At 45.0% G+C, this 17,160-nt stretch overlaps 1 protein-coding gene across 1 annotated transcript; it reads right to left on the reverse strand.

Annotated features, from left to right (window-relative positions):
• Positions 1-952: 952 nt before the first annotated feature.
• On the reverse strand, positions 953-16,467 carry LOC145423202 (L-selectin-like). The gene is made up of 6 exons (XM_080295419.1): positions 16,295-16,467; positions 6,004-6,217; positions 5,183-5,521; positions 4,827-4,945; positions 4,231-4,404; positions 953-2,877 (listed from the first exon to the last, which is right to left on the reverse strand). Exons 2-5 carry the CDS (start codon positions 6,173-6,175, stop codon positions 4,282-4,284), a joined length of 753 nt encoding a protein of 250 aa, XP_080151545.1. The 5' UTR covers positions 6,176-6,217; positions 16,295-16,467; the 3' UTR covers positions 953-2,877; positions 4,231-4,281.
• Between the last annotated feature and the right edge of the window lie 693 nt (positions 16,468-17,160).

A 17,160-nucleotide genomic window follows, 5' to 3' on the forward strand; every position in this document is an offset into this window, starting at 1 on the left:
AGGTGAAAGAGTATGGAGAGAGTTTACGGGTGAGAAGCAAAAAAGAGCCGTCAGGTGCTAAAAATAAAGACTCACAAAAAAAACGGCAGCCGTTACAACTTATGTCTAAAAATGTATCATTTCATGCATTGGTCAAAAACTCGAATCCAGGTACACGACGCCCAGCTGATTCACACAAGACTAGTTGTCCGAGATTCACAGGATTGACACAAATGCACTATTTTGCGATACATATCGTTATCAGGGCGAGAAATGTCTCATATCGGGATATGAGATTTTGGTCATATCGCACAGCCCTGTCTCACACCACGCTAAATGGGGAAGGACCGTGCCATGAATTATTACTGTATATAGAATACACGGACTTGCTTCTCAGGCAGAATGTGGAAGAACAGAATCAGCCCTCCATTCCTCCTACTTTATATAATATATAATTTATAAATATATTATTAAAAAAGAAGAAGCTTCTCGGATGAGAGGTGAAACGTCTTCAAGCAACTTAAACAAGTCCAGACGCTTTTCTTTGCAAGCTCCTTTGACTACGATGACCTGGATGACTGAGAACCTTCACAGACATTATTAAAAAATATCGATTTATAATAGAAACCCAAACATTTCACACATAGGTGCATTTATAGACTGTCAGACAGTTGCTGTGAAAGAGTGAGGGATGTGCTGTTCTCCCAGAGTGAATGGAAACGTGAAGGAGAGGAAGGACCACCTGCTTCAGGTCAATACATTCAAGGCCATTATTAGCAGTTATCACTCCCACGAGTAAAAGGCCTAAAATCCCACCCTTATGGGTGCAATGTAGGGTGACAGTTTAATATGTGCTTTTGCTGATAGTTGTTCCTGCTGTAATTTAATTGATCAAATATGAAATCTAATCAGAGCTAACAAAGTGCCTGTGTGACCAAAGTGGAGCAGACAAAAAGACAGAAACAAACGTTTTTGATTTTATTATATTTTACTATGCATGAACAACCAAAATAAGTCATTTTTGAGTAACTAATTTGAAAATGAAAATGTTGAAATTATGCAAACTGAAGTGAAATATGTTCAATAAATATGATTATGTGATAAAGTAGCTTTTGCTCCAGAGAAAAGGAGAGGGCGGTTAGTTATAGTGAAGTTATAGCTCGAATCAGGTGACTGCACAGCACAGTGGGTGATTGTTAAAAGTGTGTGAAGTCTTCTTTCTCCAACCTGCTGTGGATTACAAATTGAGTTTACTATCTTTGAGGCAATCAGTAGTGTTTTACATTTTTCCAATTTTTGGAAGAGCACAGAGGAGCAGCGGTTTAAGTTCCCTGATGTTGTTGTCTTCAACTTTCATTAACCAGATATATGAACTGACAAGCGACAACAATGGAAAAACAAAGAGCTGCATTGTTGTGAATTTTAGCACTACGGTTAGCATTTACAGGATATTGTTTTTGATGATATTATACAAAGGACCCTGTTTCTGCAATGCCCTTTGTTTTAAAACTTCATCTCCTCTTCTTATAACCCCACGGGCATTTCCTTTGGCCTGCTGGTCTGGAAAATCCAACAGTTCATCTATATGTAAACAAGGCACTTAAACTGGGATAGTGCATTCCTTGAGTGCATTCCTCAGTGTACCTCAAGCTTGCAGCCTGCTAAAGAACACACACAATTGATTATGTGCCTTTAGGTATATATGGTTAAACATTTCCTAATGCAAATAACTACATGCAATATTCTACCATGTGCAAACTTATATCACTAAAGGATTCTAAATGTTTAGTGTTTAATGGACCTGTATGATAATATTAGACTGAAGATTCTGTAACTTAACAAAGCTCTTTATGTTAACCGTTATTTTCTTTTGCCTTGTCAACTCAAGATTTATGGTGTATACTAAGGTTGGAGGAAAAACACCAACAAATCACTCTTTACCTTGCAGAAAATGTTTATGTGAAGACCATCTGGTTTTTGTGTCAGAACTCAGGATGTAGGAGATCTCGGTAAAGATTTATTGTTTTTGTGAGTGCTTTTTTTATTGCCCTTGCTGAACAAAGGAATTTAACTGTCAGGACACCACCCCACCCAGTGGGCAGGGTCTGAACTGAAACTTATTGCCTGCCTATAAAAACTGTTGCACAGAAAATAAACTTTGAGTCAGTTTGGAATGACACCTAGAACAGTCTCCGCGTCTTCTTGTTCTTCCAAACTGCTCCCGGTACTCCAGTCGGTACCGTGATTAACCGTTGATCATGCATGAGAATATTTTAATTTTGTTATATGTTAAAGGATGAACTCTGCTTATCGCTGCCCATGTCTCGAAGGAAACCCGATCCACGGACGGAGATTTCTTTCATGCATAAAGACATTATACTCTATTATATGTAAGTACAGTGTACATATGTCAAAAAGAACCCAACATTACGTTACTAATTTTGCCAAAAAATTCAACAACTTCCTGTTGAGTTGTGAAATAAACAGAATTAAAGAAACAGCACATATTAGCATTAACCAAGATTATCCAAGATTCCAACAATAATAAGACAAACTGCAGAATCTTCTCTTACTTTTAACCCTCTCAGGCTCAAATTAAACTTTTTGTTGCTAATGCACAACCAAGTCCTGCAGTGAGTAAAAAACCTCATAAAATACGTATGTGGGGTAATCAGGTTGTTAGTTTTTAACTGTTGCAAATCGGTGACGCCTGCCTCGAGAGGGTTAAAGGACACATATCGTTTGTTAAAGCTGACTTTCTACCAACATTTAACACTCATCATTTTTGTTTTTCTTCTTCTTCGTCTCCTCCTCATGGAAAACTTCTCCGTCTGACTGCTTCCTCCAGCTCACTGTGATGTCTCCATTCACTCCCTGGTCCTTCAGCTTCTTTTTGAGCTGAAACAAAGACGGAAAAAACGTTTGTCTAAGAGTTCGATTACAGCTCTTAATGAACTGTCAAACAACTCAGGGTTCAAAGGTGAAATGTTAACACAGTACTGTGCAAATGTTTCAAGCAGATGTGAAAAAATGCTGTAAACATTTTTTACAGAGCTTTCAGAAATGTAAATGATTGTTTATTGGCCCCAAATGTGTTCTGCACCAGGACAACAACCCCAAACATCTTCCGCGTGAAGAAGAACAAGTAGTACTGAAAGTGATGGTACGACCCCACAGAGCCCTGATCTCAACATCATGCAGTTGGTCTGGGATTACATGACGAGACAGAAGGATGTGAGAAGCCTACATCCACAGAAGATCTGTGGTTAGTTCTCCAAGATGGAACGACCTACCAGCCAAGATCCTTCAAAAACTGTGATGTGATTTAGATTTCACCTTAGTTCATTCACTGCATTTTGTAGGGAACGTATTTAATTTTAAAGTAAGTTACAGGGCTTTCCCTGCCTTTCTGGAGGGCTTATATTTCACTATAAACGATCTAATATGCAAATACACATAATTATGTATTATTATAATAGTGATATTAAAAAATGCAAACATTGTGTTTTAAAGAAAATACATTATATTAGATTTACATTTACAAAATGACAAAATGCTGATTTTTACAGCAGCAACATTATTGTATCTCTGCACTTTAAGCATTTAATAAGATTTCTGCCTGCACAGAGTGGATAGTCAAACAAACTGATTCATCATAAATACATTATTGTATATTTATTGCTTTTTAAAATTCTCATCACTTTATTATTAAAGCGCTAGGAATAAATAAGAAGGGAAGGATTGTGGATCAGTATGGAAAGTATATCCAGTATTCTGCAGAAGGTATAAAATATCACTGTATGTGTGTGTGTGTGTGTGTGTGTGTGTGTGTGTGTGTGTGTGTATAGATTTTCAAAATTATTATTCATGATATAACATTGTCCAGACATGCCCTGTAAAGACATGAGGAGGAGCTGTGAGGGTGGCTAAAGGCTGCGGATCCCTCAGCAGCTGGATTACAAAGTGCACAGGTAACAATAAGACCTGTACCAGCTGTTGCATTGTGGAGATATTTTATTATAAAAACAATGATCAACACAGTTGCAGTGTTTTGGTTCTATAACATTTTTCTATCATTACTTTATTATGGATTAGGTGCAAGAGTCGTTAAGTATGAATAATTAAATAACAGATTAATGCAATAGCAGACTGTGCCTTGTTCTTAGGTGGAGAGTGATAGATGAGATGAGGAGATGAAGGAGGAAGAGAGGCAAAGAGTGATTCACAGGCAGAGCCGAGTTTATGTCTTACAGTTTTGTTGTCTTATGGTTTAATCAGCTACCGTCTCTCCAATGGACTTTTTCATGTCTGCAGTCTCAGATCAGCACAGTCCTGCCCTCCAGCTCTATCAGCAGCAGCAGCAGCAGCAGCAGCAGCAACGTTGTAGCCAACAGGCAGACATAGTCTGTTTGCTCTGCATTGTCCCTGCCCGATGACAGTGATATAACATGATGCGATTCCATACTAGATTCTAGATGAATGTGTGTTGTTGTTCAGCCTGGTTCTATGTGCCCATTTTTAACTTTAAGCACCTGCCCCTTCAAACATCTCTGCACAGCCCTGGTCCTATGCATCACTCTTCATGGTTAGAACATGCTTAAAATAAATTGCAGAAAAAATTGAAATATCATACTTCTTCTCTCAAGCATCTCTTTTCCCACATCCCATTTTCAGAGCCCATGAAAACATCAAAGTAGGAAGAATGAAACATGTGTACGCCTTCAAGTTTGCTGATACTGGAAACTTAGGACTCTACCTCTGTTTTCAGTATGATTTGTGAAAATGCCCCCCACATTAAATACAGACAACTAATCAATCCATAAAACATCTGTTACAGATTTGATTACCTGCTGCAGCATCTCATCCTGCACCGCAGAGTCCTTCAGACCAAGAGACGGGCTTTTCTCCAGCCTCACTTTCACCACATGTTTTGAAACAAGTGGCACAACTTCCTTCTGCTTTTCCTCTTCAACAAACAAAAAGCAGATTTATCAGTGACATGGACGATAACTGTTCGGATATTAATGTGAGACCTTTTGAAGTTGGCTGTTAGTTGCAGAGAAAGCTTAGTGTAACTTAGCATGAACCTCACAACAACACAAACAAACCCATCTTCTCACTTTCTTAAGAATAAGTCACTTTTTGTTAGTGCAGCGGGTTTTGTTATATCAGCAACTGCAATCAAAGTAAACCTGGAGGGTACCTGAGCCATTGTAGCAAATAAATCCTCTCTGAAAGTCACATGTATAGGATTCCCATTTTCCAGCAGCTCCAAAGTATAGTGCTGCACAATTATACGACACGACACTGCTAGGCTGGTTCACATTCCAGTATGTAAATGAGGTTTTACTTCCATCAGTCCACATCCAGCCTCTGAAAAGGCCGATCCAGACCTTTTGTCCTGCAGGTATCAGCTCCTTTATCTTCTGGTTCTCTGACATGTTCCTCACACTGGCCAGGTCTGTGTAATGAGCTCTGCAGAAGCTCCGGGCCTCCGTCCATGTCATGGGATTATTGATTAAGATAAAAGTCACATTAGCCCCTGAAACAGATCAAAGTGAAGTGCCATATAATATCATAAAATATTTTTGCAATACATTAATATGTAAAAAACAAACAAAACAAAAAGCATTACAGTCTAAATAAATCATATTAAGTGGTTAAGGTCTCCCTCTAAATCTGGGACTCTCCACCATTTGACCTTAGAACTGAAGAAGCTTCTCGGATGAGAGGGGAAACGTCTTCAAGCAACTTAAGGAGGTCCAGACGCTTTTCTTTGCAAGCTCCTTTGAGCCATCATAATATTTTGCATCCACTTGTGTCAGTCCTCAGTCCTAGACAGGCTGCACTTAATTTCTTAAATCCACAAGTCACGTTTTATTGCTTACATTTCAACTCTCTGATCTTTAGTTATCAATATGAGCTGTATGAAAAGAGATAAAATTGTGCAGCAACAGGCATAACTCATAGATGCAGAGCTGAAACTGGTTTGTGTTGTGGTCTTTAAACTGTTTAAATCCTCACCTCTGACACTGGAGCAGACTGCCATAACATTTAGATAACAAGGTACATCATTCCATTCTCCGGTACCGATCATCTGTCCACATTCTTCATTACCGTTCTGGTTGTTTGGGTCACCAGGTGCCCAATTTCTGAACTCAGCTTCACTGTTTTTGTAGACATCTGTGCCTGACATCGACCAGCTCCAAATCTTATTGTATAACCCAATCCAGCCATACTGCAAAGACAAATTTTAAAATGACTTCGTTAGCGTCCATAGCTAACATCTGTCTCGATCCCCCCCTCATGTTGCATATTCATATTTTGTGGGGACATCAAATTGACATAATACTTTTCCTAGCCACTTACCCTAACCATCAAAAGTGAATGCCTAACGCTTACCCTAAACCTAACCATAGCCTAATTGTAGCCCTGACAATAAAACCATATTTTAAGTCTCAAAAATGCCCCACATGCATATTAAACTTCATATTTCTGGTCCCCACAAAGATATGAATACACACACACACACACACACACACACACACACACACACACACACACACACACACACACACACACACACACACACAGTATATTAAAGTTATATATATATATATATATATATATATATATATATATATATATATATATATATATATATATATATATATATATATAGCTCAGTGTTCCAACATTCGAAAGAAGGGACTGCTCTCACAGCTAGAGATTGACGAGGTACAACACAAATGCTACGGCAAGGAGGAGTCAGGACGCCAGGTCAGGGGGGAGATATCATCACCCCCACCCGAGATTGGGTACATAGCCCCAAGTGCGATAGGAGAAGGATCGTTGAGTGCGAGAGGAACTGACCTGAAAAATAGGATCATGGCCAAGCTTGAAACCTGGATCCCGCGTAGCCGGTTACCAAGATTACGTGAAGTTCCCTCAGAAGGTCTGCTAGATGATGTTAATGCAGCACTACGGGCAATACCTACAACCACGATTACCGACACTAACAAGCTGATCTACAATACGGCAACAGTGATCAGTGAGATGCTTGGCTACAAGTTGAACAGCGACAAGGGGCAGTACCCTCCATGGAGAAGGAGGCTAGAGGGCAAGATCAAAGTAGCACGGAGGGAGGTTAGCCAAGTAACGGAGTTGCAGAAAGGTGCGACAAATAAGGTGCCTAAGAAATACAGCAAGCTGTCCATACCTGAGGCCTTGGAAACTGCCAAGCAAAGACTCACAGCCTTGGCCAGCCGCTTGAGGAGGTACACCAGAGAGATAGAAGGCAGGAGAATAAACCAGCTGTTCTCCACAGAACCAGCAAAGAAAGAGGAGGGAGACGAGGAACCATCATGGAAGGACAGGCCCCTGCACGGTATGTACCACCGGCAGATAGAGGAGGTGGCTGATATCCAGAAATCCTACCAGTGGCTGGACAAAGCTGGACTGAAAGACAGCACAGAGGCACTAATCATGGCAGCACAAGAACAAGCTCTGAGCACAAGATCCATAGAGGCTGGGGTCTATCACACCAGGCAAGACCCCAGGTGCAGGCTGTGTAAAGATGCCCCAGAGACAATCCAGCACATAACAGCAGGGTGCAAGATGCTAGCAGGCAAGGCATACATGGAACGCCATAACCAAGTGGCCGGCATAGTGTACAGGAAGATCTGTGCCGAGTATATCCTGGAAGTCCCGAGGTCAAAATGGGAGATGCCCCCAAGGGTGGTGGAGAATGACCGAGCTAAGATCCTGTGGGACTTCCAGATACAGACGGACAAAATGGTGGTGGCTAACCAACCGGACATAGTGGTGGTAGACAAACAGAAGAAGACGGCCGTAGTGATCGATGTAGCGGTTCCGAATGACAGCAATATCAGGAAGAAGGAACACGAGAAGCTGGAGAAATACCAAGGGCTCAGAGAAGAGCTCGAGAGGATGTGGAGGGTGAAGGTAACGGTGGTCCCCGTGGTAATCGGAGCACTAGGTGCGGTGACTCCCAAGCTAGGCGAGTGGCTCCAGCAGATCCCAGGAACAACATCGGAGATCTCTGTCCAGAAGAGCGCAGTCCTGGGAACAGCTAAGATACTGCAGGACCCTCAAGCTCCCAGGCCTCTGGTAAAGGACCCGAGCTTGAAGGATAAACCGCCCGCAGGGGCGTGCTGGGTGTTATATATATATATATATATATATATATATATATATATATATATATGTATATATATATATATGTATATATATATATATATATATATATATATATATATATATATATATATATATATATATATATATATATATATATATATATATATATACACATGCATGGAGGGTTTCACCCCAAGTCCAGCACCCTGAGGCTGTACGCTAAGCGGAAGGAAGGGGGCCGGGGACTGGTGAGTGTCAGCACCACAGTCCAGGATGAGACAAGGAACATCCAAGAATACATTGGGAAGATGTCCCCAACTGACCGAGTGCTCAGTGAATACCTCAGGCAGCAGAAACCCAAGAAAGAGGAGGGAGACGAGGAACCATCATGGAAGGACAGGCCCCTGCACGGTATGTACCACCGGCAGATAGAGGAGGTGGCTGATATCCAGAAATCCTACCAGTGGCTGGACAAAGCTGGACTGAAAGACAGCACAGAGGCACTAATCATGGCAGCACAAGAACAAGCTCTGAGTACAAGATCCATAGAGGCTGGGGTCTATCACACCAGGCAAGACCCCAGGTGCAGGCTGTGTAAAGATGCCCCAGAGACAATCCAGCACATAACAGCAGGGTGCAAGATGCTAGCAGGCAAGGCATACATGGAACGCCATAACCAAGTGGCCGGCATAGTGTACAGGAAGATCTGTGCCGAGTATATCCTGGAAGTCCCGAGGTCAAAATGGGAGATGCCCCCAAGGGTGGTGGAGAATGACCGAGCTAAGATCCTGTGGGACTTCCAGATACAGACGGACAAAATGGTGGTGGCTAACCAACCGGACATAGTGGTGGTAGACAAACAGAAGAAGACGGCCGTAGTGATCGATGTAGCGGTTCCGAATGACAGCAATATCAGGAAGAAGGAACACGAGAAGCTGGAGAAATACCAAGGGCTCAGAGAAGAGCTCGAGAGGATGTGGAGGGTGAAGGTAACGGTGGTCCCCGTGGTAATCGGAGCACTAGGTGCGGTGACTCCCAAGCTAGGCGAGTGGCTCCAGCAGATCCCGGGAATAACATCGGAGATCTCTGTCCAGAAGAGCGCAGTCCTAGGAACAGCTAAGATACTACAGGACCCTCAAGCTCCCAGGCCTCTGGTAGAGGACCCGAGCTTGAAGGATAAACCGCCCGCAGGGGCGTGCTGGGTGTTTTTTATACGCCTTTGGAGTGGAGGATGGCAAGTTCGATTCCCGCCTGGGGTGTCTGTATCCAGCAGGGGTCCTAAGGCTAGGCCCCCCATGTAAAGCGAGCCTACCGCAGACATGAGCGAGACAGATAAATATGAAGGCATGCCTGGCTGGACATCGCCCTGATCAACCAGGTCTGCATCAGGTGTTGAGGAACCAGGGCACTCTGACGAGAAGTGGGCTACTGGAACAAGAAGGCATCATTGGGTAAGAGACAAAAACAGGGCGTTGTTGCAATGTTACTACGTAAGTAACCCTGGTGGAAGGGGCTACATGAATAGGATGAGGGACCTATGGATTCTTCAATACCCAACATCCACAATGACGGTGAAACAACTAGTAGCTCAGTGTTCCAACATTTAAAACAAGGTGCTGCTCTCACAGCTAGAGATTGATGAGTTACAACATAAATCTGTTCTTCATGCAACGAACCAAGGTGTACTCTCAGTGGCAGGGGAACAATATGAGAACAGCATCACCAAGGCTGGAGATGGAACAATACTGGAAGAGCATATGGGAGAAGGACGCAACCCATAACGGCAATGCTCAGTGGCTAGTGGATCTGAGGGCAGATCACAGAAACCTCCCTGAACAGCTTCCAGTAACCATCACAGTGGCAGATATCCAAGAAAGGGTTTCCAGTATGAAGAGTTGGACAGCACCAGGCCCCGACATGGTTCACGCCTACTGCCTGAGAAGCTGACTGCACTCCATGAGTGTCTGGCAGCACAAATGAACTAGCTGCTAGTTGACGAGAGACACCCGGAATGGCTAACCGAAGGTCGGACGGTCCTGATCCCCAAGGACCCCAAGAAGGGACCGGTCCCCTCCAACTACCGACCAATAACCTGCCTCAGCACCACGTGAAAGCTCCTGTCAGGCATCACAGCGGCTAAGATGAACAGGCACATGGCTCAATACATTAGTGGGGCACAGAAAGGGGCACACAACACCAGCTACTGGTAGACCGAACAATCAGCCGAGACTGCAAGACCAGACTGACCAACCTGTGCACTGCCTGGATTGATTACAAGAAGGCCTATGACTCAGTGCCCCACACATGGATCCAGGAATGCCTAGAACTATATAAGATCAACAGGATGCTAAGAGTATTCATCAGGAACTCAATGGAGATGTGGCGGGAACACTAGAGGCCAACTTCAAGCCATAGCACAAGTCACCATCAAGTGCGGGATCTACCAAGGAGATGCTCTGTCCCCACTGCTGTTCTGCATAGGCCTCAACCCCCTCAGTGAGATCATAGACAAGACTGGCTACGGATACCGACTACGGAGTGGAGCAGTTGTCAGCCACCTCCTGTACATGGATGACATCAAGCTGTATGCCAAGATTGAACGAGGCATCGATTAAATCTTGATGCACCAGGATATACAGCAATGACATCGGAATGTCATTCGGACTGGAGAAGTGTAGTCGGATGGTAACAAAGAGAGGGAAGGTAGCCAGAACTGAGGAGATCGAACTACCAGACGGCAACATTGCAGACATAGAGGACAGTTACAAGTACCTGGGGATCCCGCAGGCGAATGGGAACCATGAAGAGGTCGCTAGGAAAGCTGCAACCACCAAGTACCTGCAGAGGGTCAGGCAAGTCCTGAGGAGTCAGCTACACGGTAAGAACAAGATCCGGGCTATCAACACCTACGCCCTGCCCGTGATCAGGTACCCGGCTGGGATAATAAGCTGGCCAAAGGAGGAGATAGAAGCCACTGACATCAAGACAAGAAAGGTCCTGACCATGCATGGAGGGTTTCACTCCAAGTCCAGCACCCTGAGGCTGTACGCTAAGCGGAAAGAAGGAGGCCGGGGGGTGGTGAGTGTCAGCACCACAGTCCAGGAAGAGACAACGAACATCCACGAATACATCACGAATAAGGCCCCAACTGACAGCGTGCTCAGTGAATACCTCAGGCAGCAGAAACCCAAGAAAGTGGAGGAAGGCGAGGAACCATCATGGAAGGACAGGCCCTTGCACGGTATGTACCACCGGCAGATAGCAGAGGTGGCTGATATCCAGAAATCCTACCAGTGGCTGGACAAAGCTGGACTGAAAGACAGCATGGAGGCACTAATCATAGCAGTACAGGAACAAGCTCTGATCCATAGATGCTGGGGTCTATCACACCAGGCAAGACCCCAGGTGCAGGCTGTGTAAAGATGCCCCTGAGACAATCCAGCACATAACAGCAGGGTGCAAGATGCTAGCAGGCAGGGCATACATGGAACGCCATAACCAAATGGCCGGCATAGTGTACAGGAACATCTGTGCCGAGTATAACCTGGAAGTCCCGAGGTCAAAATGGGAGATGCCCCCAAGGGTGGTGGAGAATGACCAAGCTAAGATCCTGTGGGACTTCCAGATACAGACGGACAAAATGGTGGTGGCTAACCAACCGGATATAGTGGTGGTAGACAAACAGAAGAAGACGGCTGTAGTGATCGATGTAGCGGTTCCCAATGACAGCAACATCAGGAAGAAGGAACTCGAGAAATACCAAGGGCTCAGAGAGGAGCTCGAGAAGATGTGGAGGGTGAAGGTGATGGTGGTCCCCGTGGTAATCGGAGCACTCGTTGCAGTGACTCCCAAACTAGGCGAGTGGCTCCAGCAGATCCCGGGAATAACATCGGAGATCTCTGTCCAGAAGAGCGCAGTCCTAGGAACAGCTAAGATACTGCAGGACCCTCAAGCTCCCAGGCCTCTGGTAGAGGACCCGAGCTTGAGGGATACATATTAGTGCTGTCAATAGATTAAAAAAATTAACTAATTATTCTCACAATTTTCTGTAATTAATCACGATTAATCGCAATTACTTGATCAAGAGGCTGGTTGCAATTACATTTTTTCAACTTTAAACTCAAAGAATGTTAAATGCTTAAATTCAAAGAAAATTTGAATAGCTTTCTTCAATCTTTTAGCACAGGTTCTCTCCTGTGAAATACAAAAAAAAAACTATATAATAATAGGTAAGTATACACTAATATATAATATATATATTAGTGCTGCCAAACAATTAAAATGTTTAATCAGATTTATCACAGGGTTACTTTGGATTAATTTGTATTAATAACTATAAAATATTATCCATCCATCCATCCATCCATCCATCCATCCATCCATCCATCCATCCATCCATCCATCCATCCATCTTCATCCGCTTTATCCAAGGCCGGGTCGCAGCAGCCTAAGCAAAGAGGCCCAGACCTCCCTCTCCCCAGCCACCTCCTCCAGCTTATACAGGGGAACACCAAGGCGTTCCCAGGCCAGCCGAGAGATATAATCTCTCCAGCGTGTCCTGGGTCTGCCCCGGGGCCTCCTCCCGGTGGGACATGCCTGGAACACCTCACCCAGGAGGCGCCCAGGGGGCATCCTTGTCAGATGCCCGAACCACCTCAGCTGGCTCCTTTCAATGTGGAGCATCAGCGGCTCTACTCTGAGCCCCTCCCGGATGGCCGAACTTCTCACCCTATCTCTAAGGGAGAGGCCAGACACCCTTCGGAGGAAGCTCATTTCTGCCGCTTGTATCTGCGATCTCGTTCTTTCGGTCACTACCCACAGCTCGTGGCCATAGGTGAGGGTAGGGACGTAGATCGACCGGTAAATTGAGAACTTCGCTTTTACACTCAGCTCCCTCTTCACCACGACGGACCGGTGCAGCGTCCGCATTACTGCAGCTGCAGCCCCAATCCGTCTGTCGATCTCCGGCTCCCTTCTCCCATCACTCGCGAACAAGACCCCGAGATACTTGATGATAGGTTTTGTATTGTTGATTGTCATTTATGCTTAGAAACATTTACTCATATATGCTTAGAAGTATATAATCATTTGTAGATTGAAAGAATGTTTCATCCTAAGAGGTCTGTAACAACTCTGTGTAGCATGAAGGGGGGGTGAGTTCACTCCCCTACAGAGGAGAGATCGTATCTTCCTTTGCTGATTTATGGTATAGCAAACACACGTATATCTGTTTAAGTATAAGAGCCTTTTGTTTAGATAAATCTGCTAGACTTCTAGGCGCCAGCCTTGGGGAGGCTTCACAGGGTCACATCTTGACCTCACACACACACACACACACACACACACACACACACACACACACACACACACACACACACACACCCACATACACAGGCAAGGTACTCTTTGTGTGAATGTAGACGTCATATGTTAATGAACCTATGCATATTCATGTAACCTCAATAAAAGGACAGTGGTACGGGAGAACGGACGAGAGCAACTGGGGTCAAGCGAAGGGACGGCGCTTTGTCCGGTTCTCTCCCGTATACGAGTAACATGAAGAAGCTTGCCTATTTGTGTCTTGCTTTGCGGTGTAATTATATTGTCTTCAACGTTCCAGCGAATAGGTTTATGCTACAAACCTATCACTTGAACTCCTCCACTTGGGGCAGGAACTCATCCCCGACCCGGAGTGGGCACTCCACCCTTTTCCGGCTGAGAACCATGGCCTCAGATTTGGAGGTGCTGATCCTCATTCCCGCTGCTTCACACTCGGCTGTGAACTGCTCCAGTGCGAGCTGGAGGCCCTCACCCGATGAAGCCAACAGAACCACATCATCTGCAAAAATCAGAGATGAGATTCTGAGGCCACCAAAGCGAAAGCCCTCCGCCACTTGGCTGCGCCTAGAAATCCTGTCCATATAAATTATGAACAGAACTGGAGACAAAGGGCAGCCCTGGCGGAGCCCATCACCCACCGGGAATGAGTCCAACTTATTGCCGGCAATGCGAACCAAGCTCTTGCAACGGTTGTATAGGAATCGAATGGCCCGTAGCAATGGGCCATTGGACTGGGGCCTCTGCTAGATGTTCCCAGCACACCCTCACTACGGGTTCAGGTACACCGGGTCTGTCCAGCGTCCTCCCCCGCCACCTGATCCAACTCACCACCAGGTGGTGATCAGTTGACAGCTCCGCCCCTCTCTTTACCCGAGTGTCCAGAACATATGGTCGCAGGTCTGGTAATACGATTACAAAATCGATCATTGACCTACGGCCTAGAGCGTCCTGGTGCCACGTGCACTTATGGACACTCCAATGTTCGAACAAGGTGTTCGTTATGGCCAAACTGTGATTAGCACAGAAGTCCAACAACAAAGCACTGCTCAGGTTCAGATCAGGGAGGCCGTTCCTCCCAATCACGCCCCTCCAGGTCTCGCTGTCGTTACCCACGTGAGCATTGAAGTCTCCCAGCAGGACAACAGAGTCTCCAGGTGGAGCACCTTCCAGCACCCCCCCCCCCCCCCTCCCCAGGGACTCTAAGAAGGCTGGGTACTCCAAACTGCCACTCGGCGCATAAGTGCAGATGACAGTCAGATACCGTTCCCCGACCTAAGGTGCAGGAACAAACCCTCTCGTCCACCGGGAAAAACCCCAACGTACCGGCAGCAAGCCGAGGGGATATTAGAATACCCACCCCAGCCCGCCGCCTCTCACCAGGTGCAACTCCAGACTGAGACAGAGTCCAGCCCCTCTACAGAAGACTGGTTCCAGAGCCCAAGCCATGCGTAGAGGAGAGCCCGACTATATCTAGCCGGTAACCCTCAACCTCACGCACTAACTCAGGCTCCTTCCCCACCAGAGAGGTGACATTCCATGTCCCTATTGCCAGTCTTGGCAGCCAGGGGTCAGTCCGCCAGGGCCTCCGCTCCTGGCCGCCACCCGGTACACAATGCACCCGACCCCTATGGTGCCTCCTGCGGGTGGTGGGCCTGCGGGAGGATGGGCCCATATCTCCTCTTCGGGCTGTGCCCAGCCGGGCCCCATGGACTAAGGCCCGGCCACCAGACGCTCACCCTCGGGCACCCTCCCTGGGCCTGGCTCCAGGGCGGGGCCCCGGTAACCCTATCCCGGGCAGGGTAAACTGTTCCCTCGATGTTCTTTTCATAAGGGTTTTCTGAATCGCTCTTTGTCTGGTCCCTCACCCAGGACCAATTTGCAATGGGAGACCCTACCAGGGGGCAAAAGCCCCCAGACAACATAGCCCCTGGATCCCTGGGACACACAAACCCCTCCACCACGATAAGGTAGCGATTCAAGGAGGAATAAAAGTGAATAATATTAAATATTATTCACTTTTATTCTACATTAATCGCATTTCATTTTGCATGAGCAAACAGACTCGAGATAAAAGGGAAAAATATACGAACTTAACATGTTTATTGAACATCTTGAACATTCATGTTAACAAAAAACTCTGTAAACATTTATCCAATCTCTCTGTCACTCTTGGGGAGGCACTTCAAGTCCTTGAAACAAGGAACCAAAGCTATATAAAGCGCGTGTTCTCAATGGTATTAACAGGTCTGCAGTTTGTTGCAATCCACTTGGCATTGTGTCAGTCAATATGTCCGAGGCAGACTTACTGAGTCCCCGATGTTCCGTGAGTGGTTTGTCTCAAGCTGGGTGACGCGTTAGCCAAAGTGCTAGCAGCATCCCCGACTATCGTATGCTTCTCATCAATGTGATATTTAAAGCTGGAAGTGCTTCAGTGAAAAGGAAACTCCTTCTTCCACAAGGTGCATAATACTTTATATCGGTCGACTGTTCCGTCTTGTTATTTTTTTAATACTCAAATTTCCCATCGAGAGGACCGATGTGTTCCAAATTGAGTGGATTGGTTCAGCTGCCTGTCACTACAAGATCAGCTGCCCATTTGCGCATGTGCGAAGGTAACTCTACTTGGACAAACGAAATGCGTTGACAGAAATATTTCAGGGATTTTGAGTAATTCTGCACTCCAGATGCGTTAATAATTTTAATCGCGTTGACCATGATGTGGGATTAATTTACTTTTACGCGTTAATTTTGACAGCGCACGCACACATACACGTACGTGTGTGTGTGTGTGTATAAAAACTCTAACAGAACTTACAAAGTTGAGATGATTGTTTGCGACTGCTCCGTCATTCAGGGTCTTCACATCCTCTGTGCTGCTAATAATAGCCAGGTCTGTGTATTTCTCTCTACAGTAACGCTGTGCTTCAGTCCAGTTCTTTCTAGAAGCAATGATATGGTACTGACGTTGAGCATTCAAGGTGATGGCACACAGCCCTGCAGTGACAGATGTAGAAATGAATTATATTTGAGATAAAACTTTGTAAATATACAACACAGCAACAATGCATTATTTCTTCTGCACTGAGGAAAGAAACAAAAACACTTCTTTTTACAGTAATGATGTTTGAAGTCTCACTGCTGTATACACATCATAAAGACAGCACATAGATCAAATTATTAAAGGTTAATTTAATAATTTCTAGAGAAAACTTACCTGATGTAGCTATAATGTACAGAAGAACTTTGTCCATCATTGTGCATCGGTTCTCACCTTCAGTTTGTGACTGTTGATGAAATGGATTTTAACTGTTCACACCTTAATGCAAAGTATTTATGCAAACATTTTTTTCATAGAAGGTATAAATCATCAGGCAGAAGTCAAGTCAAAACAAGGGACTACTGTTGTAAATAATATAGACCAGTATAACATGCAGCAAATTGCCATCAGTGACAAAACAACCTTTCCCACCTCCACCTCACTTCTTCAAATAAAAAATGGGGACAAACGGACACAATCAGCAGCGGTGTGGCCAAGATGTATATGTCAGTTACTTAGAGACCCAACTGTATACATACATATCCTGTTCCTGATTGGGAGACAGAGCATGCTGCATGTTTTCTATTTATAACACAATTTCTCGTTTCTAAAGTTTAAAAGAAATTTGAAGCAACTGTTGCCTT

The sequence above is a fragment of the Astatotilapia calliptera genome, chromosome 20 (assembly GCF_964374335.1).
Source record: "Astatotilapia calliptera chromosome 20, fAstCal68.1, whole genome shotgun sequence".
Lineage (NCBI taxonomy): Eukaryota > Metazoa > Chordata > Actinopteri > Cichliformes > Cichlidae > Astatotilapia > Astatotilapia calliptera.